At 32.9% G+C, this 24315-nt stretch overlaps 1 protein-coding gene across 5 annotated transcripts in view; it reads right to left on the bottom strand.

Annotated features, from left to right (window-relative positions):
• LOC145259827 (putative protein phosphatase 2C T23F11.1) overlaps nucleotides 1–24315 on the bottom strand; it is a 338384-nt gene that overhangs the window by 206057 nt on the left and 108012 nt on the right. Inside the window, exon 2 of one of the 5 annotated variants that reach the window (XM_080117664.1) lies at nucleotides 1678–1764. The exons of 3 other annotated variants lie outside the window; for them this stretch is intronic. In XM_080117664.1, the coding sequence (XP_079973790.1) occupies nucleotides 1678–1762 (85 nt within the window). In that variant the 5' untranslated portion in view covers nucleotides 1763–1764. Of the gene's footprint in view, nucleotides 1–1677; nucleotides 1765–1809; nucleotides 2037–24315 lie in introns of those variants that run through there. One more of the 5 variants, XM_080117646.1, reaches the window with a different exon arrangement.

Genomic DNA, 24315 nt, shown 5'->3' with positions numbered 1-24315 from the left:
AGACTAGAAGCCATGCATTATACTAGTTTTGTAAAAATAAGAGTGACATTGGCAACACTTTAGTAAGCGTGTTATTATGAAAACATAGGAACAGCTTATCCATAAATGTAAATAGAAAAATATTTCATAAAAACAATAAGAGTAAAATAAAATATAAAAGCAATGTCCATAAAAAATTCAAAAAATATTTTTAAATCTTTACATTAAATACTCATGTAAAACATCAATATCGAAAATTGTGGCTAAATGTTTTATGACTATTTTTATAGCTTAAATCCTTTTAAATGAATAAATAAAAAGCTCATCTAAACTTTCCATTAACAATTTAGATGATTAAGATGGAAGTCTTAAAAATATAAATAACAAATAGAATAAATTAGCATAAGGTAAAGAAGATTAATTGTTAAAATGAAATTTGAATTGTGAGGAAATAATTGATTAATTACAAACCAATTACAATATGTTATTTTTTGTTTAATTTTAAATAAATATAATGTTCAAATAAACAATCCTTACACATTAACATGTCTTTGGATAAAGCACATCGAATTATTTTTATGTTTTGAAATTTTTTAGATGAGGATTGATAATTTGTATTATTTGGACTATTGTGCTCATCTCTAGTGCAATTCTCACATCGTTTTAACTCATGTAAACTCCGACCTTCTTCAAGTATATGTTGTCGAACTCTGGAATCTATATGGAATTACAAATAGAACCCTTTATTTAATCCATGAGGCTAGCATACTCTCATCCCGTCAGCCATGACCAGATAGAAGGCTTAAGTAATTCACAGTTGCATTTTTAGTACCACCTGCACTGAGGATTTATCCGTTATACCATGGACACTTGCAAGGATCAGTGGTGTAACAAAAGAAATACTAGGTAAAATTTAGTGTCAAGTGATATTGTTCTGGGGGTTGAAATCTCAATCCTTAGTGCGGGCAATATTAAGAACACAATTGTGAATTACTCATGACTTCTACCTAGTCATGGCTAACGGAATGAGAGCATGCTACCTCAGTGGATTAAAGAAAAAGATTCCATTTGAAATTCTGGGCAAATTCTCTAGGTTAAACAAGATACACCTGAAAAAGGTTGGGAGGTTAATCAGCCAAAATGTTATGAAAATAACACTCAAGATGAGAAAGGCGTCCGAATAGTACAAATATCGATTATTTTTATTTATGATTAATAAAATACTTATAAAAATCAAAATAAAATAAGGGAAAGCTAAAACGAAGGTTTAAAAATCCTATTTAAAATGCAATTTTCAACATAAGTATTTTTTTAATTATTTTTCTCTATGCCCTCCACCTGGCAATGTTGCCAGCTAGATAACACCAAGTACATATACAGCTAGTCACATAAAATATTATGCAAGAAGATTAAATTTTATTATGCAAAACGATAGACAAAAGCAAACAAATGGTTTACAAAACCCAAACTCTTCTGCACTTAATTTTAGAAAGGTATGAACGTATTTTCAGCATGCTACGAAAAGCAACTATATTCTATTTTTTCTATATTTCAAAAAATGAAAGGAAATAAGTATTGAAGAGAAAAGTGTACATAGACAGAAAATAATACCGTGTAAAGAATCATAAAATACACTGTATGACATCTAAAAGGCATTAAAGATTTATTTAAAAAAAAAAAAAAAAAAAATTAACCTACCATATTTATGAAAGAGAGTGTACCATGAAAACCAACCACTACCATGCCATACAATTTTTTTGTAGTGCACTCTATGGTACCACATCCCTAGAAGAAAAGCAAAGATAAGTAAAATCTACCAAATGCACCTACCTTGGAAATCAAACATTTTGAATTCGGCAAACTCATTAAAGTAAAGACCATCAAAAAATCTAAGTGCAGCCATTTCTTGGACTGGTGGGTGAACAACAGAAAATCCCAGACTTGAAGTAGAACAGACTCGCATGGAGATAGCAAGAAGATTGTATACTGCTTTGGAAAAGAAAAGACTGCCAATATTTAAATATAACGATGTTTCCTACAGATCCTTTTTATGTAGTAGTAACCTAACAATTCCATGAATACAAAACGTACCCCAACTTGAATAGTGAACCAACCTCTCACCATCTAGAAAGTAATTGATCAAACAATTGCTTTAAAAAATAAAAATAGAATTACACTAATAAGGTACACACGGAATATTCATTTAGCAACATGTTTCTCCATTAGCAATTAATGAAACCATAAAATAAATTATACAAAACATTAACAGATTAAAGGCATAAAATAGGAGCAAAGGACTTGTTATCATATTCAGTTTAATGGCAAGTTTACAAGCTGGTTAGAAAGCATTATTTCTTACTAACTAGAAGTTATCACAGTCATTTACCAGTAATTTCCTAATGATAATAGTTTGTGGTTTTCTCTGGGATTTTAGTAACAATAAATATCTTTAAGATTCCAATATTCTCTGTACCCTTCCATACAAGGCCTAAATGGTGTTATCTCCTTTGGGGTTTTTACATCTTTAGACAGGGGAGGGGAATTATAGTCATTATCCTGTAACTGGTGAATGATAGCTTCGTATTTTTCTGTGCATAAATGCTGATATTAACACTAAAAAGATTTATTAAACAGGATAAATAAGTAGTACTTTAATTTTTTAGTTCCGATAAAGATATCAAAATGTATATGTTAAATGAAGATAGGAAATCATTACAAAAGCAGTAAGTTATTCATGCGTTATTTCTTTCTTTTTTTTTTTTAAATAAACCAGAGTATATTTGAATAATGTATAAATTTCATGTAATCTTAAAATATAAATGTGAATTCGAAAAATGTATTATAAAGTATAATCACTAAAAATATAAGATTAAAAAATAATGGCCTATTGAATCTTTAGGAGTAAAATTTTTTACTTTCATTTGTTGGGATTTTCAATGCTTTTGCATTTTTATAGAAAAATAAAACAAGCTTATTAGATCTGCCTTCATTATATAGTAGCTGGGTTTTTACTTAAATTGGTCTATTAATTCTGTGGTTCTCCAAACTGATTTGACATCCATTTTTTTCTGTAATATACAAACCTTACCAAATTTCATGTTCATAGACATAATAGGAGTTAGCAGACATACAAGACTTATCTACACAAACATATCAAAATAAATTTTTAAAAAACTTTTTTGTTCAAGATCATTTTCAGTTAAAACCAAAAGTAACATTTTGTAAACTCGTTAAAAATTGAAGAAATATTTTTCTAATAAAAATTTGTATTATTTGTTTTGATCAGACTATTGTTCTTATCTTTAGTGTTATTTATGAAAAAAAAAATATACTAAATCATCTACAGAGCCAGTAACTTTTCTCTTTTCTTTTCCAAGATGACAAGCAACATGCCTGACGATGGTTGAAGACTACATCGACCAAAACGTAGCACAAATAACACTCAAGATGAGAACAATAGTCCCATCAAAGCACGTAATACAAACAATCTGCCCTCATCTAAAACATTCAGAACTGAAAAACGGTTTCATTTAAAAAGCAAAAATTCTGATTTATTCTTTTATTTGATTGATTTTATTAATTCAAAAAATGATATTACTAATGAAGATTTCCCATCTGTCTGAAGTTGAAACTATACTATGACTTCTATTAACTATATCTTTCAATGCACAATTCAGAAGATGGATAGTATCTGTTCTTTCTAATCAGTCATTACCTACTTAGGAGGAGTTGTGTAGTATTGTTGTCATCAGACCATCCACCTTCCCAATCGGCTATTCATTAGCAAACGCAATCCTTACATTATATATACTAGCAAAAATATACAACCAGGCAGAACATATATTTACTAGTTATATTAATAAGGCTATTCAATCAGATGCTTTTAAATCTAAAATTATTCATGCTACTATGGTTTCCTTGGTTACATACACCCCTACCGTCCTCGATTTGGTTTAACAGATAAATTTGTTGCAGAATTTCATGAAAAGTGAAATGCCTCTAATTTCAAGTTTAAAGTCTCAAATTTCAAAATTGACTTCATAACTTCAAGCTCTTTCAGATTGAGTTACAAGTAATAAAACTCTTGCAGTAAAAGTCATAAAAGATTGATTGGTTGATGAAAACATTCTCTGCATGAAAATCATTTTTCATTAGGCGTTTTTTTTGTTTTTTGTTTTTTTAATTCTTTTTATTGTTGACTAGCAGGACCCATGTACTGGCGTTGCTTAGTGGAAAGATGATATAAAGCGAGAACAGATTTATTAAAAGAGCCTCCTTCAAATCAGATTAAAAATAGATCCTTCTAGACCGAGGTAATTTTGTTTTGTTGTGTTTAGAAAGTAGTTCTGAAGTTAACCACAGTTAATAATTAAATAATTATAATTAGAAGAAAATATGCATCCCTCTAAAAAAACAAAAGATAACCAATGAAAATGTTTCTGTGGAATGACCCCGAAGCAAAATTTGCAAAGCTGTGTTGGTACCCATATCAGAATGGAAAAAAAATTATCATAGCAGTGACAGTAGTAACTGGAACGTTATAGATGCTTGACATAATTTCTAATATGAATAAACCATTGAATTTATGTAAGTGTTTTTTTTTTCTAATAATGAAATTTGAAACTTGTAAAAAAAAAAATTTAAAAAAAAAAAAAAAATTTAATTTTAACTTTTTTTTTTAAAGTTGGATAATTTGTTAATCAAAAACATTGTGAAAATTAAAACATTGTACATTTTAACTTTTAGAGAATTATGAACAAGCAAACTTATGTAAAAAAGATAAAATGTAATGTGAATAAAACCTTCAAGATTAACTTTTGTTATTGTTGAAATATTCAGATAAATTACATGCAAACTTACAGACCACCTGCAAATTTAATATTCTTTTGATTATAATGATGATATAGCAGTAGTAATAGCAGCAGCAACATTAAAGATATTTGAAATGATTTCCGATATAAAAACCATTTAAATTGTGAATGTTTGTTTTACTAATCACAAACTGAAATTTCTAAAAAAAAATTTTTAACTTTTTTTTTTACTAACAAAAAAGTTAGAATTTGTTTTTTGTAAATAAAATAGTAGTATGTGAAAACTGAAACATTCCACGTTTTGACTTTGAGATTTATTAACATTTTTACAAAAATCAAATTTACTAAAAAAAAAAAAAAAAAAAAAAAAAAACTTTTTTTTAATTTAAAGTAAATGCAAATTTCAAGATTAACTTTTGTTATTGCTGAAAATACTCAGCTAAATCACATGCAAACCTTACAGGAAACTAGAGACCACCTGTGAATTTAATATTCCCTTGACACTTCCTCCTTAAGAGGAAGCCAGTTCAACCTGCCTAAAGGTGAATGCCATACAACAAACTATTTTAAACGTTAGCTTAAGGGATCAGATTCACACTTAAGTTTACTGTAAAATGATTAACCCAATTTCTGGCCAGATAACGTCTGAATGACATGTGATCATTCTAGGTGTATATGAAGCTAAGATTATTGATAGGGAAAGATTTGGGGGTTCTGTTGCCACCTAGACTTAGGGTTTGTGTTTGGTTTAAGTTTTTTCAGACATTATATATATATATATATATATATATATATATATATATATATATATATATATATATATATATATAGATAGATAGATATAGATAGATAGATAGATAGAGAGAGAGAGAGAAAATGAATCACACTCACAAAATTTTGAAATAAATGTTTGTGTTCCAACAGGTAAGCACCCTCTCCTCCCCAAAAAAGAAGAATCTCAATTTTGGAGTGAGGGTACTCAGCTGCAACTTTATAAACAATTTATCTAAATATAACAGTTGCAAATATTCTTTAACGTCCTGATACACTTAAAGTGGTATGTAAACTGTAAAATGTATTAATGGCTCTTAGCATAAATGTATCTATGTAAAAAGATAATTTCCCCCAAAAGCCTACATAAAATGACCATGATTTAAATTGCACAGAGAATGTCTTTACTTAACTGCTAAGAAAACAATATGAAATTATAGAAGGAAAGAAAGACGCAGATATTTGGAAGATGTTCATCTTCATTTATAACCCAGACTTAACAGCTTCGATATAATCATTTAGTTTGTCTATATAGCATATTAATCAAAAAGATGTTTTTTTTTTACCTTGTTTCTTAAAGTGTGGCGCAAGTTTGGAAATTGGCCTTTTTTGGACTTTTTCTCAAAGAAGTTGGCGTCAAACATTTGTTTTTGTCTGATACTCCTGTTGCAAAACACATCGAGCAGAATTGTTTATGAAGGTAAACGTCAGAGTAAACAACTTAAGATTCTATGAAAATGCTGTTAATTCTATGGCTACACAGTGTGCTAGACGGAAATGGATAACTAATGGACATGCAGGCAGCTATGTTTACTGTAAACTAATTCATTCTGTAGCGTTCACTAACTGAATACTGGAATGAAGGTTTATGTCTGAGTAGTCAATGAAATTGTCGCTTTAATACGAAGTGAACTGGAAAGAAACTATTCATTATTTTTGTAGCAATTAAGTGGTAGAAAAAAGGTAAAATCACATTATGACAAAGCAAAATAATTATGATGATTCACGGTAAGTGTAGATTATGAAATATTTGCTCCAGTCCTAACTGGGATGGTCACAATAGAAAATCTTCAGCGTGGAAGTCATCCTCCTACTATGGTTCGGTGTGACTTGTTTTGGATAGTTAAGCTCTTTGAAAATAGTAATTTGTGATAGGGAATGAAATAGAACGATAATAGCTGGAAAACATCCATCAAGTATTTGCATGTAATTTGTTTGCGTTTGTGAAGCTATACTGTAATTTTGTAAAAGAGAAAAAATATTCCTATTTTATTATACAAAGAAATATCTTATATTAATGATAGGAGAAGCCCCATGTTTTGACAAGCTTCTGGGCTTGACCTTCACTCCTGATTTGAAATGGAACACGTACATCAAGTCTGTTGCCAAGGTCGCTGGAAAGATGGTGGGATCCTTCTACCGCTCCAGAAGATATCTCACTACTGATACAATTCTCTATCTATATAAAAGCCAAGTACGTCCAAAGATGAAATACTGCTGCCATATCTGGGCAGGAGCTGCTAAAAACAGCCTATCCTGCCTTAACAGAGTACAAAATAGACTTCGTGGCTTAGTGGAGGATGCCCTTTTCTCTTCCTTGCAACCTCTCTCCCACAGGAGACGTTGCAAGCCTATCTTTGTTTTATCATTATTTCCATGGCAGGTGCTCGTCTGAACTCCAATCTCTGGTCCCCCCCCCTCGCCAATCTTTTACAAAAAACACCCGTCTAGCTGAATCCACTGTCAAAAACTTTCCTCACTCTTTATCTATGCCTAAATCAAAATATAGATTCCATGAAAAAAGCTTCTTTCTTAGAACTGCACGCCTGTGGAACTGTTCCGTCTGCCTGCTTTCCTCCTGACTATAACTTGGATGTCTTCAAGTCCAACGTAAATAAATTCCTGATGAACCGCCCCCTTAAGTAGACACTCTAAATATCCACACTAACGTAATGTACTTGCAATAACCCTTATCCCTGAGTGGCTTCCGGGCCTTCATAAGTGGTGACCACCTTGTAAAAAAAAAAAAAAAAAAAAAAAAAGATTCACATTACTGAAATGATTTGCTGAACAGTCTGGCATTAAAAAATTATATATAAAGATGTGCCCCTTAAATCTGCATGGTAAGTGATAAAAATGTTATTTAAAATTGAAGTGTGAGCAATCGACTAAACTAAACTTCAGAAATGCACTGATTACATAATAAAAATATTTTGAATTTTTTATTAAATGTTGAAAAATAAATTCAGAATTATCAGTAAATAGCATACAAAAAATAGCTTGATTTCGAATGACATATCAGAAAAATATTTAAACTGAGCCGTCCATAAAATGATGAATCAAAATGACTAAAAAGTAAGAATCATCAAATCAAGAAATCAAATTCTAAATCGTAGAAATGAGAAACGTAGGGCGTCAGTGTTTAGTTATGTTCATTTCTTCCCTCAGTTATAAAACTATCATTACAATTGTTTCCTAAAAACTAAATTTTTGCTTTTTCAGCTCACAAAATACAAACATCAACACAGCTGCACAGATTTTTTAAAAATAATTTTGACAATGTGTCAGGATCCTATGAAGGATTTAGGATGATTACAGGTGTTAGTATACAATTGGGAGAGTGTACTAAGAAAATTGAGAATAATTATTTCACAGGAAATGAAAAAGAATTTAATTTGGAGAAAAGGGGTGGCTTCAATTATAGGCCGTATAGAAATGCAGAACGGAAATTCTAGCATTAACCAGAGGGAAAGGTCAGGTATTGTCATAAGTGACAAAAAATACTGAATAAGTTAAATATGCGGGAAAATTCTAGTTAAACGAAATCAAAGCTAAATAGTTGATGTGGCTGATCTCTCTTTATAGGTATAGCTAAGGAAACCAACCATCAATCAAAATGCATACTGGCTATAATTAGCTCTGGGCAATGTCGAGTGACCAATTTAACTACATAAAGTGTTGCATTAAATGAATTTAACAGTTAAGAGTCGAAGAGTAATAGATAACAATCCTCCCTCCTTAATCAATTGAATTTGCTTTTCTTAAGTATGGAAACTGAAGTAGTTTCCCATAGTCCATTCACTTAATTGAGAAGTCACAAATTTGAATCAACCACCGCATCTAGATGCAGAGATACTGCCCCCCTCTACCTACAAAGAAAACTTGAGTTCATGTATAGAAGGAGAATATATATTATTTTAAACACAAAGCAAAAGCTTTGTTTTTTAATTGTTCGAGCTGTCTTGATTTCCCCATTAAGTTTTGCTGTTCATGCACCTTTCTTCTCTTAGTTGGTGTGGTTCAGACAGTGGCAACTAATGACTGTACTCGACCAAAACACAGAGAGAGATATTATTTGTCCAACTAACAAAGTTGAGGGATCACATCAGTTTGATGTCATCATTACTGTCAACAGCAATAAGTGCACTTAGCCCATACCAAAGCTATCAGTTGAAAATGATAGGAAAATGCCCGGGAGCAAACAATAGTGGCTCGAAGAGAGCTCATGGTCATCATGATACCAAATTAATTTATGAAAAAAGATGAGAATTAATTTTCATGATAGAGCTTCAGAAGACTCTAATCTTTCTGGAATAAAGTATGCTAGGCTACTGTGTGTATAGGGAGTGGGGACGGAGGTCATGTGCTCAACTGAATTTAAAATTAATTACCAAACAATCCTGATGTATACTGTAACCTCCAACACTAAGATTAGAATCATGACTAATATCTAAAAAAAAAAAAAATTAAAAAAAAAAAAATCACTAATCATTCCTACTTGAAAAAATGATTTAATACAATTAAATAGACTTGATAATTCTCTTACCAATCACACCACTATGGAAGGAATTTTCCAATTATAACTCACACGCAGATCATATTGCATATGAAAAAAATAAATCGTACAATGCCATTCTAATTCTCCTTCAAAGCTGGAAATGGGTTACTTGAACTCACAATTTATCTTTAAAAATTACATGTTGATATAAACAAGACAAGGAGTGTCTTAAGTTTCTGCATATGCTAGTAAAAGCATATATTGTCGATGACATGCAAGAACTGACCTCAACGAGTGCAATTTTTTTTCTAATGCTTTCAGCAATAGTGGGGCAGGTTATCTCAATATTCTATAAGAATCCTTCAGTAATACAAGCAGCAAAATTAGCACAAATGACGTTCAGAACATCCATTTTAAGAAAAGAACGTTAACCATCAGAAAATTCAAGATGGCTGCAGAAGCAAACCTGACAAATTTCAATTTTTGAAGAGGAACTCCGATTAACACAATTTCTTTATGGTCCAAAAAATGAAATGAATGTATTCTCATATAATAAAGCAAATTATGCCTTGAAAATTTTAATATGGCCACCATTTTTCAAAATGGCAGCTCATAGATTACTGTATGTAGTGATGTTTTCAACTATAACCTTGCCTGTTTCTATGCTCTGCACAGTCTGATGAAAAAGTTCACTGCTAATTATTTGTTACACTAATGTAGTTTAATATTAAAGCTTTTGGTTTGTGATACCTTAAGAGTGACAACCAAGGCACACTGGTGACATTACTGCTGTGAAACTCAGCATTGGGTTCAGCGTCGGCTTGCAGTGTACTAACTGTAGTTGTAGTTACTGTTGTGGTGGTAAACTAACTTTAGTCAGTAGTATCTATGTGTCTCAAATGCTAATCTAATTATCCCCTTATGCATCTCAACTAGAATTGTAGTTAGTTGTAGTGTAGTTGTTAGATAGCCCACCTGAATTGACAGGGTATGCCAGCGCGAGAGAGCCAAGCTAAAGATAATGGGGCTTTAGTTACTCTGAAGGTGTACAGATCACACGGGATCTAAACTGCATTGGATAAACAATTGGATTAGGTGTAGGGCAACAGATACCTGAACCTAATTGTATCCCATACTTCAATGTGCTTTGATGTTTTGTACAGTTAGGCGGTAAAAAGATAGCCCCTCGGCCTTCAACTGTATCTCTTGTACACTCTCTCACCAAAGATCTCAAAGACATTTGAAGAATATGCTGTCCGTGATGTAGTGCCAAAGATTTGGAGTTACTCATCGAAGTCTGAGCAAACAGACATTATGTTTGATGTCTACAAGACTTCAAGCCTCAAGGCTGAAATGAGATCAAAATGAGGTGAAAGAAGTCAGCATAGAGTGACAGACAAAACTAAGCTGCCACCTATCTGGTCCAGTTTTCTGAGAGACGGTGACAATAAAATAGAATTGTTTGAGTATCTAGAAGACAAGATTGTATCCATGTGTCACGACATTGTTGTAGTTGTGATCAAACGAGAGAAGGTCTTGGCAAACAAATCCAACTTTGAAGGTCTACAACCTTGCAATCATGAAGAAGCTGGCTCCAGAATTTTTGCACACGCAGTTCATGCAGCCAAACAGAAGACAAAGTCTATGTTGATCAAGGCATGTGACACAGACATCCTTGTCATAGCAGTTGGTATCTTTGCGAATCTTCAGAATGTTGGCTAAGTAATGCTTTGGCTAGAATTCAGCCAGGGACAATCCATTAGATGGTTCCCAGTTCATGAGTTGGCGATGAACCTCGGCCAAGAGAAATGTAGTGGCATGCTCTTTTATGCCTTCACTGGTTGTGATGTGGTCTCGGCCTTTCGAGGTAGAGGGAAGACAACTACATGGCAAATATGGGCAGTTTCTCCTGAAGTGAGCCCAGTGTTCAGCAAACTGAGTCAGTACCCACCTATCACAGAAGATGCTGATCTCAACATTCAAGAAATTTGTTGTCACTATGTATGACAAACACAGCAACACTACCAAGGTTGATGAGGCAAGACTGCACTTGTTTGCTTGGAAGCAGTAACTCTATGACTCCATTCCACCAACTAGTGCATCTCTCGTTCAGCATGTTAGATGATCTGCATTCCAAGCTGCTTGCATACAGAGCCAGTCAACAGAATGTACAATACAGCCTGAAAGTCATGGCAACTGGGACTGGCAAAAAAAAGGTGAAGCCTGGGAAGTTCTCTGGTCAACCCTCCCACCCATTGCTCAGTCCTGCCAGCAGCTGACAAAATGTCATTGCACAGGTGAATGTCGGGGACCATGCAAATGTTATTGATACACCCTGAAGTGCACACTGATGTGTAGCTGTAAATGCAAAGAGTAAAACAATGATCCAGGTTAAATTCAAGCAAGTCACTTCAGGTGTTGTAGTATATTCTGCTTCTGTCACAACAATTTAAGATATCACATCATAACTTCACTGAGACAGTGTTAGTTCATATAATTGTCATCATATCACTATAATACTTAATGATATTGAAATTTTGATTGCAGAATTTGATTCCTTGTGTTAAAAAACATTTTGATGTACAGATCAAAATGTCATTTACTTTGACAATATTTAATGCAAATTAGTGTTGGGACGATTCCTAATTTTTATACGATTCAGATTCCAGGAAAATATTGATTAACGATTCCAATACCAAGTACGATTCCGATTCCGATTCCTAGGGAATTTATTCTTTTGAAATATACCAGGTAGTTTTATACTTATGGTCGGTAGTTCCCAAATATGTTCCCTAACGTTGGAAGAGATATTTTATGTCTACACTGTCGTGTTTTGGATTAAATAAAATTATTATATAGCAAACTAAACGGAACAATTAGCAAAATTTATTCTAGAGAAAATTTATTTTACTTAATTGGAATACAGAAAAAAAAACTCAAAGAAAATAGAATTTATCCTTCAGAGAAAAAACAAATAAAATAGAATTTATATAACAGAACAAAAACAAGAAAATTAGAGAATAAATACACACGATTCATTATTTTGGTCCTCATAATTAACAGATTTAATGAATTAAATAAAAAAAATAAAGCGGAAGAGAAAGAAAATATATACTAATTAAATATAAAAAAGATAAATATTTAATTTAATAATTTATAAATGAACGTGCGTAATGAAAAAAAAAAAAACAATATACCACGTGATATGGCGCCGTGCCGCCGTAGATACAAAATAACCGGGTTTGTATTACTGTACACATAGATTCGAAAAAGTTGTCAAAAAACAAATATATAACAAACAAATATTATCAAAGGCAAGAGAAGTTACTTTTCTACCAAATTGGATACATTTTTTTGTTTTTATTCGATGTAACATGTTTATTCAGCTCGAAAAACATGCAGTGTTTACCGATGTATTGGAAAATTCAAAATGGCGCCCGACACTCTCTTTAACATGGTAAGTTCGGGAAAAGGTGTTATAAATAATAAACTAGATAAAATACTATTAAAAAAAACACCGAATATATATCAAAATATGTCACGGTAACATATATTGAGCGAGTTTCTAGCAGTATTTTGTATAGTTTATAATTTATAACATCTTTTCCCAAACTTACCGTGTTAAAGAGAGTGTCGGGCGCCATTTTGTATTTTCCAATACATCGGTAAACACTGTATGGTTTTCGAGCTAAATAAACATGTTACATTGAATAAAAACCCGAAAAATATATCCAGTTAGGTAGAAAAATAACTTATCTTGCCTTTGATATATTTGTTTTTTGACAACTTTTTCGAATCTATGTGTACAGTAATACAAACCCAACTATAAGTCCTTAGTAAAATTCTATTTATAAATACTTTTTAAAATGAAATTATTTAATTAATCGTAAATATTATTTAGACATAAAAATTAACTGATTACAAAACCTTTTAAAAATATATATATTAATTTCTTTTTCGTTCGGCAAAGAACTGCGCAAAACACTTTTAATTTTCAATTTAAAATTCTAGAAAAAAGATTATATTATTCTGCTTTTAATATAATCAAATTCAGGGTTTTATCTTTCTGGAGAAAAAAAAAATAATGGATTTTATTTCAATGAAATTAAAAAAAAAAAACTTGACTGAATTGAATTAATTAATTACCCTTAAATTAACGAAGGGGTTATTTAATAACTTTAGGTTTGGAAGAGATAGGTATGGGTCGATTTTTTTTGAAACTTCAAAAGAAACCGACTACTGTCAAAACTTTGCGGAATAATACAACGTGATCAATTTCATTTTAGAGATTTCTTTCAAAAGCCTTCTTTTAAAAAAAGAAAAAAAAAAAGTATATTGTTCTATTAAACCTTTTACTGTTTAAATAATTTGACTTTTCTCGTTTTATTTTAAGAAAATATAAGTTGAAAAAGCATTTTCATTCAGTATTAGAAGATTTGTCAGTAAAAAAAAAACAATCGCCAAAAAGATAAGCGTTTTTTTTTTTATTTTTACTCGCAATGTAGAGCCCTGCATACTTCTTTTCAAGTTAACTCTTTCTTAGTTTTGATTACAATAGATCTGAATGAATGAACCTTGTAAGGGAGGGGCACTAAGCATTGCCCTGTTAATAATGAATTTCTTTGGTTTCTTTTTATTTCTCTCTTGCGGTTAGAAATATCAGGAATTTTTTTCTTTTTTTCAACATCAGACTAAAAGAATCGTAATGAAGGAATCGGAAAATTAAGGTATTTTTTAACGATGCGATTCCGATACCTCCCAAAATACACGATTCTTACGATTAACGATTCCGATTAATCGTCCCACCACTAATGCAAATACAGTTTTGTACTGTTTTTGAAGTTGGCTAACACGCTTTTCTGAAAGAGGGAGGTCTGAAGCACATGTGTGCCAATTTTGGTGCTTGTATCATAAAGTGAAAGATTGTTTCAGCAATCTGCCCCCCCCACTACAAGCACAGTAGCCAAAAACAATCATTTTATTATCCATATTTTCTTATGCTTAACTTGTAAAAATGGTTTTCATATTCTGTTGCATCCATGATACTGTAAGTAAATGATTAATGATCAAATTTAATGTATATATTTGAAAAACTAAAGATAATCACAAAAAAAAAAAAAAAAAAAAAAAAATCATTGTTACAAAAGATTTTAGGGCATAGCAATCTCTTTATAGTTATTTAATGCAGAATCCGGAAGTTTTGGAAAAAGGTTTTTGCTTAGAATTTTTTTTTTTTATATATTATCAAATATTTATTCATAGAGTTTACTTTGATTGTTTTGTAGAGGGAGATTGTAGTTTTCTGCTTTCGACTGAAGAACGGGATTGAGTTTGGCAAAAAGAAAAAAAAAAATTTTAACATCATTGTTTGGTACATTTTAGGTGAGAAAACCAGTATCTGAAAACTAGCTGATCTAGTAGCACTAATAACAAGCCACGCATGCGTGGTTTCCCTCTGGTGCTGCATGTGAAATGACACCACAAAAAAAAAAAATATATATATATATAGTGAAGAAATGATGAATGTGATAAGTGTGAAGGCTGAGTTAGTCCTAAAAACAAATATTACTTCTGTCATTGTTCAAAATTGATGATTTGATTCGAACTTATATTTTTTCACTCTTTTTGGCCCAATCATGGTGCCTGGGTGTTTTAAGAAATTAAGGTGCTTTCAGGATACTCCCCCAACGACTTCTCACAATTGCAATTTAATCGTCCGAAGCAACACGTTTCCCCCTATCGGACTCACCAAAATTGGGAATTGTTTCTTCAATTTTGCAATGCAAAACTTTCTTGTGACCCCCTTTTGAGCTCCTGGGAACACCGAATCCTAGTGAAAATAGACAAACGGTGCAGTTTCACGCCTTAAGACATGTATATTTGAATTCAGCACCATGGAGAACCACTATATAAACCCATATACCAATTTTCGAGTAATATGAAAAAAGAGCTCCAAAAAGGCATATTTTTTTAGCCCTAAAAGTCCCAAACCAGAATTTTGCCAGAGTCACCCATACTGAATTTATATTAAGAATAATGGCCTCCACATTTTAGCCAAGTTTCAGGAAAATCTAATGGATGGATCAAACGCTATGGGGCAAAAAGTGCTATTTTGGGGCATTTTTTACCTCTTGAGCCCCTGGGAACGACCGAATCCCAGAGTAAATGGAGAACGGTGCAATTTCAGGCCTTAGCACATGTACATTTGAGTTGACCACCGTGTAAAACCACTATATAGTCAGACATGATTGCTAGGAATGAACGCTGTCCACGCTACTAATCTCCAGTTCTTTCAACGCTTTTCTTTTTCTTTTACATTTCGATACTTTTTTGTGAACAAGAGCGGAGGTCCGCTTGAAATATAAAAATAACAATAAAAATACTAAATACAAAAAGTAACATCGTTTTTCAGGCTTCAAAAAACCCTCATAACCTTTAAATCACTATCCTAGAAGCATACGTGGACTTTTAACATTATATTATATATATATATATATATATATATATATATACTAGCAGAAGTACCCATCATTGACTGGGTTCAAAAACAGCCTACAGAAAATGGACTGTGATAGATGAAAGTATGATAGGTTATGAAATATATAAAGAGATAGGTTTTGATACTCAAAAATTTTACTCTAAGCAAAATATGATGAAAGTAAAGATAATTTTCGCGAAAATATATTTTTTTTATATCAACTTTGTTTCCATTCATAGCCAAGAGTGACCAACAAAATGATGTTTCCTTACAAAGAGAAAATGTTATATATATAATAATATAAATATACAAGAAATAAATGTTACCATAGTCAATAAAAGTTACTTTTATGGTAGAAAAGTACATTGGTTTGGATTTTTAAGTAGTTTGTAAAAAAAAATTTTTTTTTTTTTAAATTCACGAACCGGTTTAAAAAAAAAATCAATGGTAGTGACTTTGAAATGGAGAGCCGAGTTTTCAATTTGAAGGAGGGGTACCTGAGCATTCTGTGTTAACAATTTAAGAGAGTTCCGTCAACATAAGGAATATTTATAAACATATTTTAATGTTTTCTGTTATTTTGTGCTTGAGGAATATTCGATTATGGCATGTGTAGTTTATATAAAAATTCATTTAAGTAGTTATCGCCTCAAATTTCATTTTAATTTTGGTTCGTTGAAATTATTTCAAGTAAAGAGCATTAAAAACTATATCAAAACAAAAAAAAAACATGAACTGAACTTTTATTGACTATGGTAACATTTATTTCTTGTATATTTATTTTTTGGGGTAGTCGGTTGTTGGCTTTTCTGCTAAATACTCTTACTAAATAATATCGACAAAATATCGAAAAACAAAGAAATAAAAATAATTTTGAAAAATAATTAAGCTTTACTTACTTTAGTAAAATAATCCGAACCAGCAAAATGGGATATTAAAAAAGTAAGCAGGTAATTACTTTAGTTTTTAAAGCAAAGAATCGATATAAATATGAATAAGAAAATGGCACCCTTTTCAAACAGAACAGCTTTGTTTCAGTTTTACAGTATTGAACGGTGTAGTATTGCACCGTCGGATTCAGGGTTGTACTATTGTAATGTAAAGAACACGCAGAAAGGGTTGTAAATCAACTGAATTCCTTCTAGTACACTGACAAAAAAAGTGTAAACAGATATATAAATAAAAATAAAAAGGTTATGTGAATGTTTTTAAAAAGACACGTAATCAGGTAAGCAGGATTTTTTCCTTCTTTTGACACGATAACAGGTAACGTTCTTATTTTTTCTTATTTATCTATCTTCAAAAGAGTACCACGTGCAAGTGGAGAAGAAAAAAAAACAAAGTTATGCAAAATTTGTGCTGAGAATTGTCTAAAGTTCCACTTTTTTTTTTTTTTGGCTTTCACTTTAATAAGAACAGTGAATTTATAAGGTGAATTTATTCGATAACATGATTCAACTCAAAAAAATAAATAAAAGCTAATGTGAATTAAGATCAAAGTTAAGGTGTTATTGTGGACCCTCACCCCTTTTAAAAAACCTTGTTAAACTTTGTGACATATTTACATTCTATGGAGGTCAGGCACGAACAAACACCCCATAATTTTATTATACCATATTTCTTCAAACTGAGACATAATTATCAAAGTATACTTACGCAAATAGATATGAAAAGTCTTTATTAAAGTTTGTGTCATATTTCCATGGAGTACAGGCGCGAACGCAGACCCCACAATTTTTTTTATACCATCCCTATTTAAGTTGAAACATACTTAAAAAAGTATTCTTATGTGCAACTATATCAAAAACTCTTGTAAACGTTTTTTTTTTTCATTTTTATTTCCATACTTTGGGGGCCAGGCGCGAACACAGACACCACAATTTTTATGAACCACCGTTCTGCCAGATCAAACATACCAGTTCCTGATACTCGATACATCTATCATCATATGTAATCAGCTTTTTAAAATAGTCAACCATATAGGAGCCTATTCGTGACCAAACACACACACAGACGTTCAGCTTTATATTATACTAGCAAAAGTACCCGTCGTTGACTGGGTTCAAAAACAGCCTACAGAAAATGGACTCTGATTTATGAAAGTATGATAGGTTATGAAAAGGAAGGGTTGTAATGAGATAGCTTCGAATTTGGAGGTATCAAAACCAAAACAAAATATGATGAAAGTAAAAATAAAATAGATAAACCCCATAATTTATTATACCATACCTGTTCACACTGAAACACTTATCACAATATTCTGTGGATCTATATTAAAAAACCTTGTTAAACTTTGTGACATTTCCATTCTATGGAGGTCAGGCTTGAATGAACACCCCATAATTTTATTATACCATATTTCTCCAAACTGAAACATAATTATCACAGTATACTTACGCAGATAGATATGAAAAGTCTTTATTAAAGTTTGTGCCTATTTCCATTCTATAGAGGCCAGGTGCGAACGCAGACCCCACAATTTTATTATACCATCCCTGTTTAAGTTAAAACATACTTATCGAAGTATTATTATGTACATCTATAAAAAAAAAACGTTTACAAGTGTTTTTGATAATTTTTAAATTTTTTATTTCCATACTTTGTGGACCAGGCGCAAACGCAGAAAACCGCACAATTTTAATGAACCACCGTTCTGCCAGATAAAACATACCCATTCCTGTGTCTCGATACATCTATCATTATATGTAATCAGTTTTTTTAAAATAGTCAACCATATAGGAGCCTATTCGTGACCAGACAGACACACACACAGACATTCAGCTTTATATATATATATATATATATATATATAAGAGCAAATAGTTAATAAAACATATTAAAAAAACACTCTGAAAAAGAGTTAAAAAAATATTTACTCTGAAAAGGAAACACTTAATAAGTGGATAGTCCTTTATCCGGAGTTTTAACAAAATACTTTCCTTCTCATCAGAGGGTATGAATTAGCAAAATGCGGGACCGGATTTTGCATACAAAAGTATTTGATGAAACTGCAAGTAAGTCAAAGATCTTACTTGATAACAAAAAGTGAAGCAGAAGGAATATGGTGAAGAAAAAGGTGATTTCACGTGAATGGATAGTCTGGTGAAAGGTAAATATATATTATGTATATTATAAGTTATATCTTATAGGATTAGCAAATCTCTTGACAGAAGCAACCTTTCTAAGGCAATTGCTCTTGACATATCAAAGGCCTTTGATAGGGTATGGCATAAAGGTTTAGTTCACAAGATCTCCAGCTATGGTATAGCTGGAAATGTCTTAATTATTAAATCATTTCTCTCGGATAGGTTCATAAGAGTAGCTGTTGATGGGCAAAAATCAGCTCATAGTATTAATACTGGAGTCCCTCAGGGGTTCATCCTGGGCCCAACTCTCTTCCTAATCTACATTATCTCACTACTGATGCAATTCTCTATCTACATAAAAGCCAAGTACGTCCAAGGATGGAATACTGTTGCCATATCTGGGCAGGAGCTGCTAAAAACAGCCTATCCTGCCTTGACAGAGTACAAAATAGACTTTGTGGCTTAGTGGGGGATGCCCTTTTCTCTACCCTGCAACCTCTCTCCCACAGAAGAGACGTTGCGAGCCTATCCTTGTTTTATCGTTATTTCCAAGGCAGGTGCTCGTCTGAACTCCAATCTCTGGTCCCCCCTCGCCAATCTTTCACGAAAAACACCCGTCTGGCTGAATCCACTGTGAAAAATTTCCCCCACTCTTTATCTGTGCCTAAATCAAAACGCGGATTCCATGAACAAAGCTTCTTTCTTAGAACTGCACGCCTGTGGAACTGTTCCGTCTGCCTGCTTCCCACCAGACTACAACTTGGATGTCTTCAAGTCCAATGTTAACAAATTCCTAATGAACCGCCCCCTTAAATAAACACTTCATCGAATCTCCACACTAACGTAATGTACTTGCAATAACCCTTATCCCTGAGTGGCTTCCGGGCATTGATAAGAGGTGATCATTGTGTAAAAAAAAAAAAAAAAAAGACCTTCCAAGTCACATCCTTACATCATTCGTAGACATTTTTGCTGATGACACTACCATCTATGGTAGCACATCTAAGACAGTAAATGACCAAGTTCTCTCCAATTCTCTCTCCTCTGATCTTGATCACGTTGTACAATGGGGAAAGGAGTGGCTGGTTACTTTAATAAATAGCGACAGCTAAGAGAGAATTTACGGAAACCACTAAAAAACGCATCGAAGCACAAAAAATAGGAACTTGTGACTTCTGGAAAATCTACAACAGTGTAGTAAATAATGGGCAATCAACAATTCCCCACTAACCAACAATCACGAGGTTGTTTGCTCAGCAACAAAACGGGCTAACATGCTTACCAGTCGGTTTGCCTCAAACTCCACACTGGACCCTTCCAACCACCCTCTACCTTAATTTCCTATGCGGACAGACGCCACGCTAGATGATCTGAAAATCACCCCTGCTCAGGTGCATGCTATCATAAAAAACCTTGTCACTTCAAAAGCATGTGGACCCGATCTCATCCCGGCTGTGCTATTAAAAAAGTGCTCAGCCGAAGTAGCTCCAGTTCTCTCCAAACTCTACAACAAATACCTTAACGAATCTTGCTTTCCGGGCTGTTGGAAAACTGCTTCTGTGGTACCAGCATTCAAGAATTCTGGCGAAAGAACTGACCCATCAAATTATCGCCCCATTAGCCTCATACTTTTTGCCAAAATATTTGAGACCTTAATTAACCATGCTCTAGTCCATCACCTTAGAGATGCTAAACTTCTGACTGACCAACAATATGGATTTAGACAAGCAGACAAGTCTGTTCCACAGCAGACATCCTCACTGTAATCTCTGAACATATATACCATTCACTGGACAAAGCGAGGGAGGGCAGAGCGGTAGCTCTAGATATATCTAAGGCTTTTGACAGGGTATGGTATGAGGGTCTCCTCAGGAAAATTAGATCATACGGTATCACTGGTAGAATACTTAACATAATTAAATCCTTCTTAGAGAAGAGAAAAATCCAGGTTGTCCTTGACGGTCGTACATCTAAACAATATGATATAAATGCAGGAGTGCCTCAGGGGTCTATCCTTGGACCTCTACTGTTCCTGATATTCATAAATGACCTCCCGACAAAATTGCCTCTGAGATGGGTATATATGGTGATGACACACTCTATAACAGGCACAACAGAAAAACAAATGAACAGATATCTAAAGAAATGGTAGAAACACTAGAGGATGACCTCCAATCTGTAGTGGAATGGGGACAAAAATGGATGGTCACGTTCAATGCCACCAAGACTAAACTAGTTTCATTCAATAATTACAAGAAACCTTCTCTACCACCTATAGCAATGGCCAACGACTCTTTATCTGAGAGTACATCTTTCAAACTCCTTGGCCTAACATTCACAGGAAACATGAATTGAAACAATTACATTGAAAGCATTGCTAGGGCCGCTGCAAGGAAGGTGGGCTCTCTCTACCTTGCTAGAAAACTACTAACACCCAAAAGTATCCTGTACTCTATAAGGCCACCATTCGCCCATGTATGGAGTACTGCTGTCATATTTGGGCTGGTGCATCGGCTACTAGTCTCTCGCTCCTTGACAAGGAGCGAAAGAGTCGCAAATCTGATAAGCCCTTAACTGGCATCTAAGCTTCAGCCTCTGTCCCATCGACGAAACGTTGCATCCCTCTGCCTGTTCTACAAGTATTTTAATGGTGAATGCTTTAACGAACTGCAAGCACTTGTGCCCCCACGACATGAACACCCTAAACAGACCGGACAGGCTGCAAAATCCCACCCCCATACTGTAGAGATCCCTAGATGTAAAAGATCTTTCTACTCTAGTAGTTTCTTCCCCAGAACCGCTAGACTTTGGAATTCCATTCCAGGTCCCTGCTTCCCCAACTCTACTGACGTGCAGAAGTTCAAGTGTAACGTGAACCGACATCTTGCTGCCCAAATCCCTACATAGTACCCCAGTAGATGTTGCCCCTGATAGCCCCCTACACCATCTAAAGTGACAATGTGCCTTGTTTGGGGTGAAAATGTAATAAAATTTTTTTTTTAAAAAAACCAAGCTTTTATCTTTACATCATCAACGTTTTGATCCCCATCTGGCATCAATTAAAGTGAATGGCTTTCGTCTTGGGGAGGCCCCATGTTTTTACAAGCTTCTGGGCTTGACCATTACTCCTGATCTTAAATGGAATATGTACATCAAATCTGTTGCCAAGGCCGCTGGAAAAATGGTGGGATCCTTCTATCGATCCAGTAGATATCTCACTGCTGATGCAATTCTCTATCTATATAAGAGCAAGGTACGTCCAATGATGGAACATGTTGCCACATCTGGGCAGGAGCTGCTGGAAAGGACTTGTCCTGCCTTGATAGGGTTCAAAATAGACTTTGTGGCCTCATGGGAGATGTCTTTTTCTCTTCGCTGCAACCTCTATCTCACAGAAGAGATGTTGTGAGTTTGTCTCTGCTTTATCATTATTTTCATGGAAAGTGTTTGACTGAACTTTAATCTATGGTCCCCCATCACCAAACTTTCACAAGAAACACTCGTCTAGCTGAAAACACTATCAATAATTCCCCCCCACTCTTTATCTGTGCCAAAACCTAAATGTAGATTCCATGATCAAAGCATCTTTCTTAGAATTGCACGCCTGTGGAATTGTCTTCTGTTTTCCTGCTTTCCAGCTGTCTATAATATGGTTGTCTTCAAGTTCAACATAAACAAGTTTCTGATGAGCCGTTCCACTTAAGTTAACAAATTTACCGAACTTTTATTACTATCGATTACTATATTGTCCTTTTGACTACTGTACATTCTTTAACCCTTGAGTGGACTCTTGGCCTTGATAAGCGGTGATGCCTATATAAAAAAAATTATACATATATATATATAGCTAATCCCCCCATCTAAACATGTAAACATAAGCCCCTTTCCTCTTCCGTGAATAATAGCAAACCAGAGTCTTTGCTTTTTCTTCCTTTTTTTTTTTTTCTCTCTCTGTCCTCTTATTTTCTTTTGGAATAAATATTTACAATTTCGTGCTTACTTTACAGGTTTAAAAACATGTTGTCCAAATTATTTTGAAAAATAAGTCATTAAACAACGTTCCTGTTCTACCAATCACGTGTCGTCTATGATCTATTTTAATAAATGACGTCATAATGGATCTTCCGGGTATCTTCACCTAAGTAATAGAAGACTATGACATGTCCCTCATATATTGCCTAGAACAGAAACGTTATCACTTTAAAGCTACATAAGATGAGTGATACTGCCAATAAAATCTTCCTTTATAGTCTGCAATAAATATATTTTATTTTTACACATTTAAAATTTAGCATTAAAAAGATTTGAAAATTTAATTAAAATTTTTACAATAAACATTTGCTTAAAAATTGACTGAATGATTTTCTTATATAGCAAATTTCAAGGTTTTTATGTCAATCTTTTTTTTTTCTATTTTTTGCATTAAGCCAAAAGTTGGATAACCCTACAAAATCTACAAGAAAGAAATCAACTTTGTTTTTTTTTTAATTCTCCATACAAAAATCAGTTAAGTATAAAAGTTTTAGGTTTGTAATGGGTAACATTTTATAAGAGAAAGTGCACATTTTACTCATTTTTACGCCCAATTGCTAAACTCGGCCTAGAGTTGTGTTTACATGTTAAAAAAGTTTTTTTGATCTACTAATTAAATAAAAATTAGCATCTTATTTCATACGCATTTTATTTTAAAATTTATCAATGCTTATATCATAGAAAACAACTGATTTTCATATCAGGCGTGCAAAGCGTAATCTTCCAGCATTAGAAAAACCACCACAGACAAACATACGGATTCTATACTGTTTTCTTCCATTTACCATCATGGCGAGGAAAAATAATTTCACTTCTATTTAATTTTATAGGACCCCGGGCAATGCCGGATACCGCTGCTAGTGAGTCAAGCTTCAATGTGTTAGCTGCTAAAATAAAATATATAAACAATCAAAGTTACTCTCCTTTGTCGTTTCCATACAATTTGTTTGACAGCATTTGATTTTCACCTAGGTTTAAGACTAACTAAGAATTATTGATTCCAGCTATATTATCTTTCTTTCATTGAACTATGGCATTAGATTTATGAAGATTTTTTTTTACTTATTTACAGCTTTTATTTTCAGTCATACACAGCTTAAGTTGACCTTATAATTTCCAACTAATTTTTATTAAAATACAAATTTATTTATTTTTTTTATCTTGCAAGCACTATATATGGATACCTACAAAGTTTTTTGATATATTTAAAAATAAAAAAAATGTATAGAATACCTATTAAGAAGCATGCATCTATAAAAAAATAAATTCCTATCAAGAATTCAAAAATAAAATTAAAATTGGGTAAAGAAAGCAAGAAATACATGAAAATGCTTAATACTTTAAGTTGTTTCGAAGTTATAGTTAGACAATTTAATACTG

Source organism: Euprymna scolopes, chromosome 3 (genome assembly GCF_053919585.1).
Source record: "Euprymna scolopes isolate OS-2025 chromosome 3, ASM5391958v1, whole genome shotgun sequence".
Classification (NCBI taxonomy): Eukaryota; Metazoa; Mollusca; class Cephalopoda; order Sepiida; family Sepiolidae; genus Euprymna; species Euprymna scolopes.
This window is presented reverse-complemented; position numbering and strand designations above follow the sequence as displayed.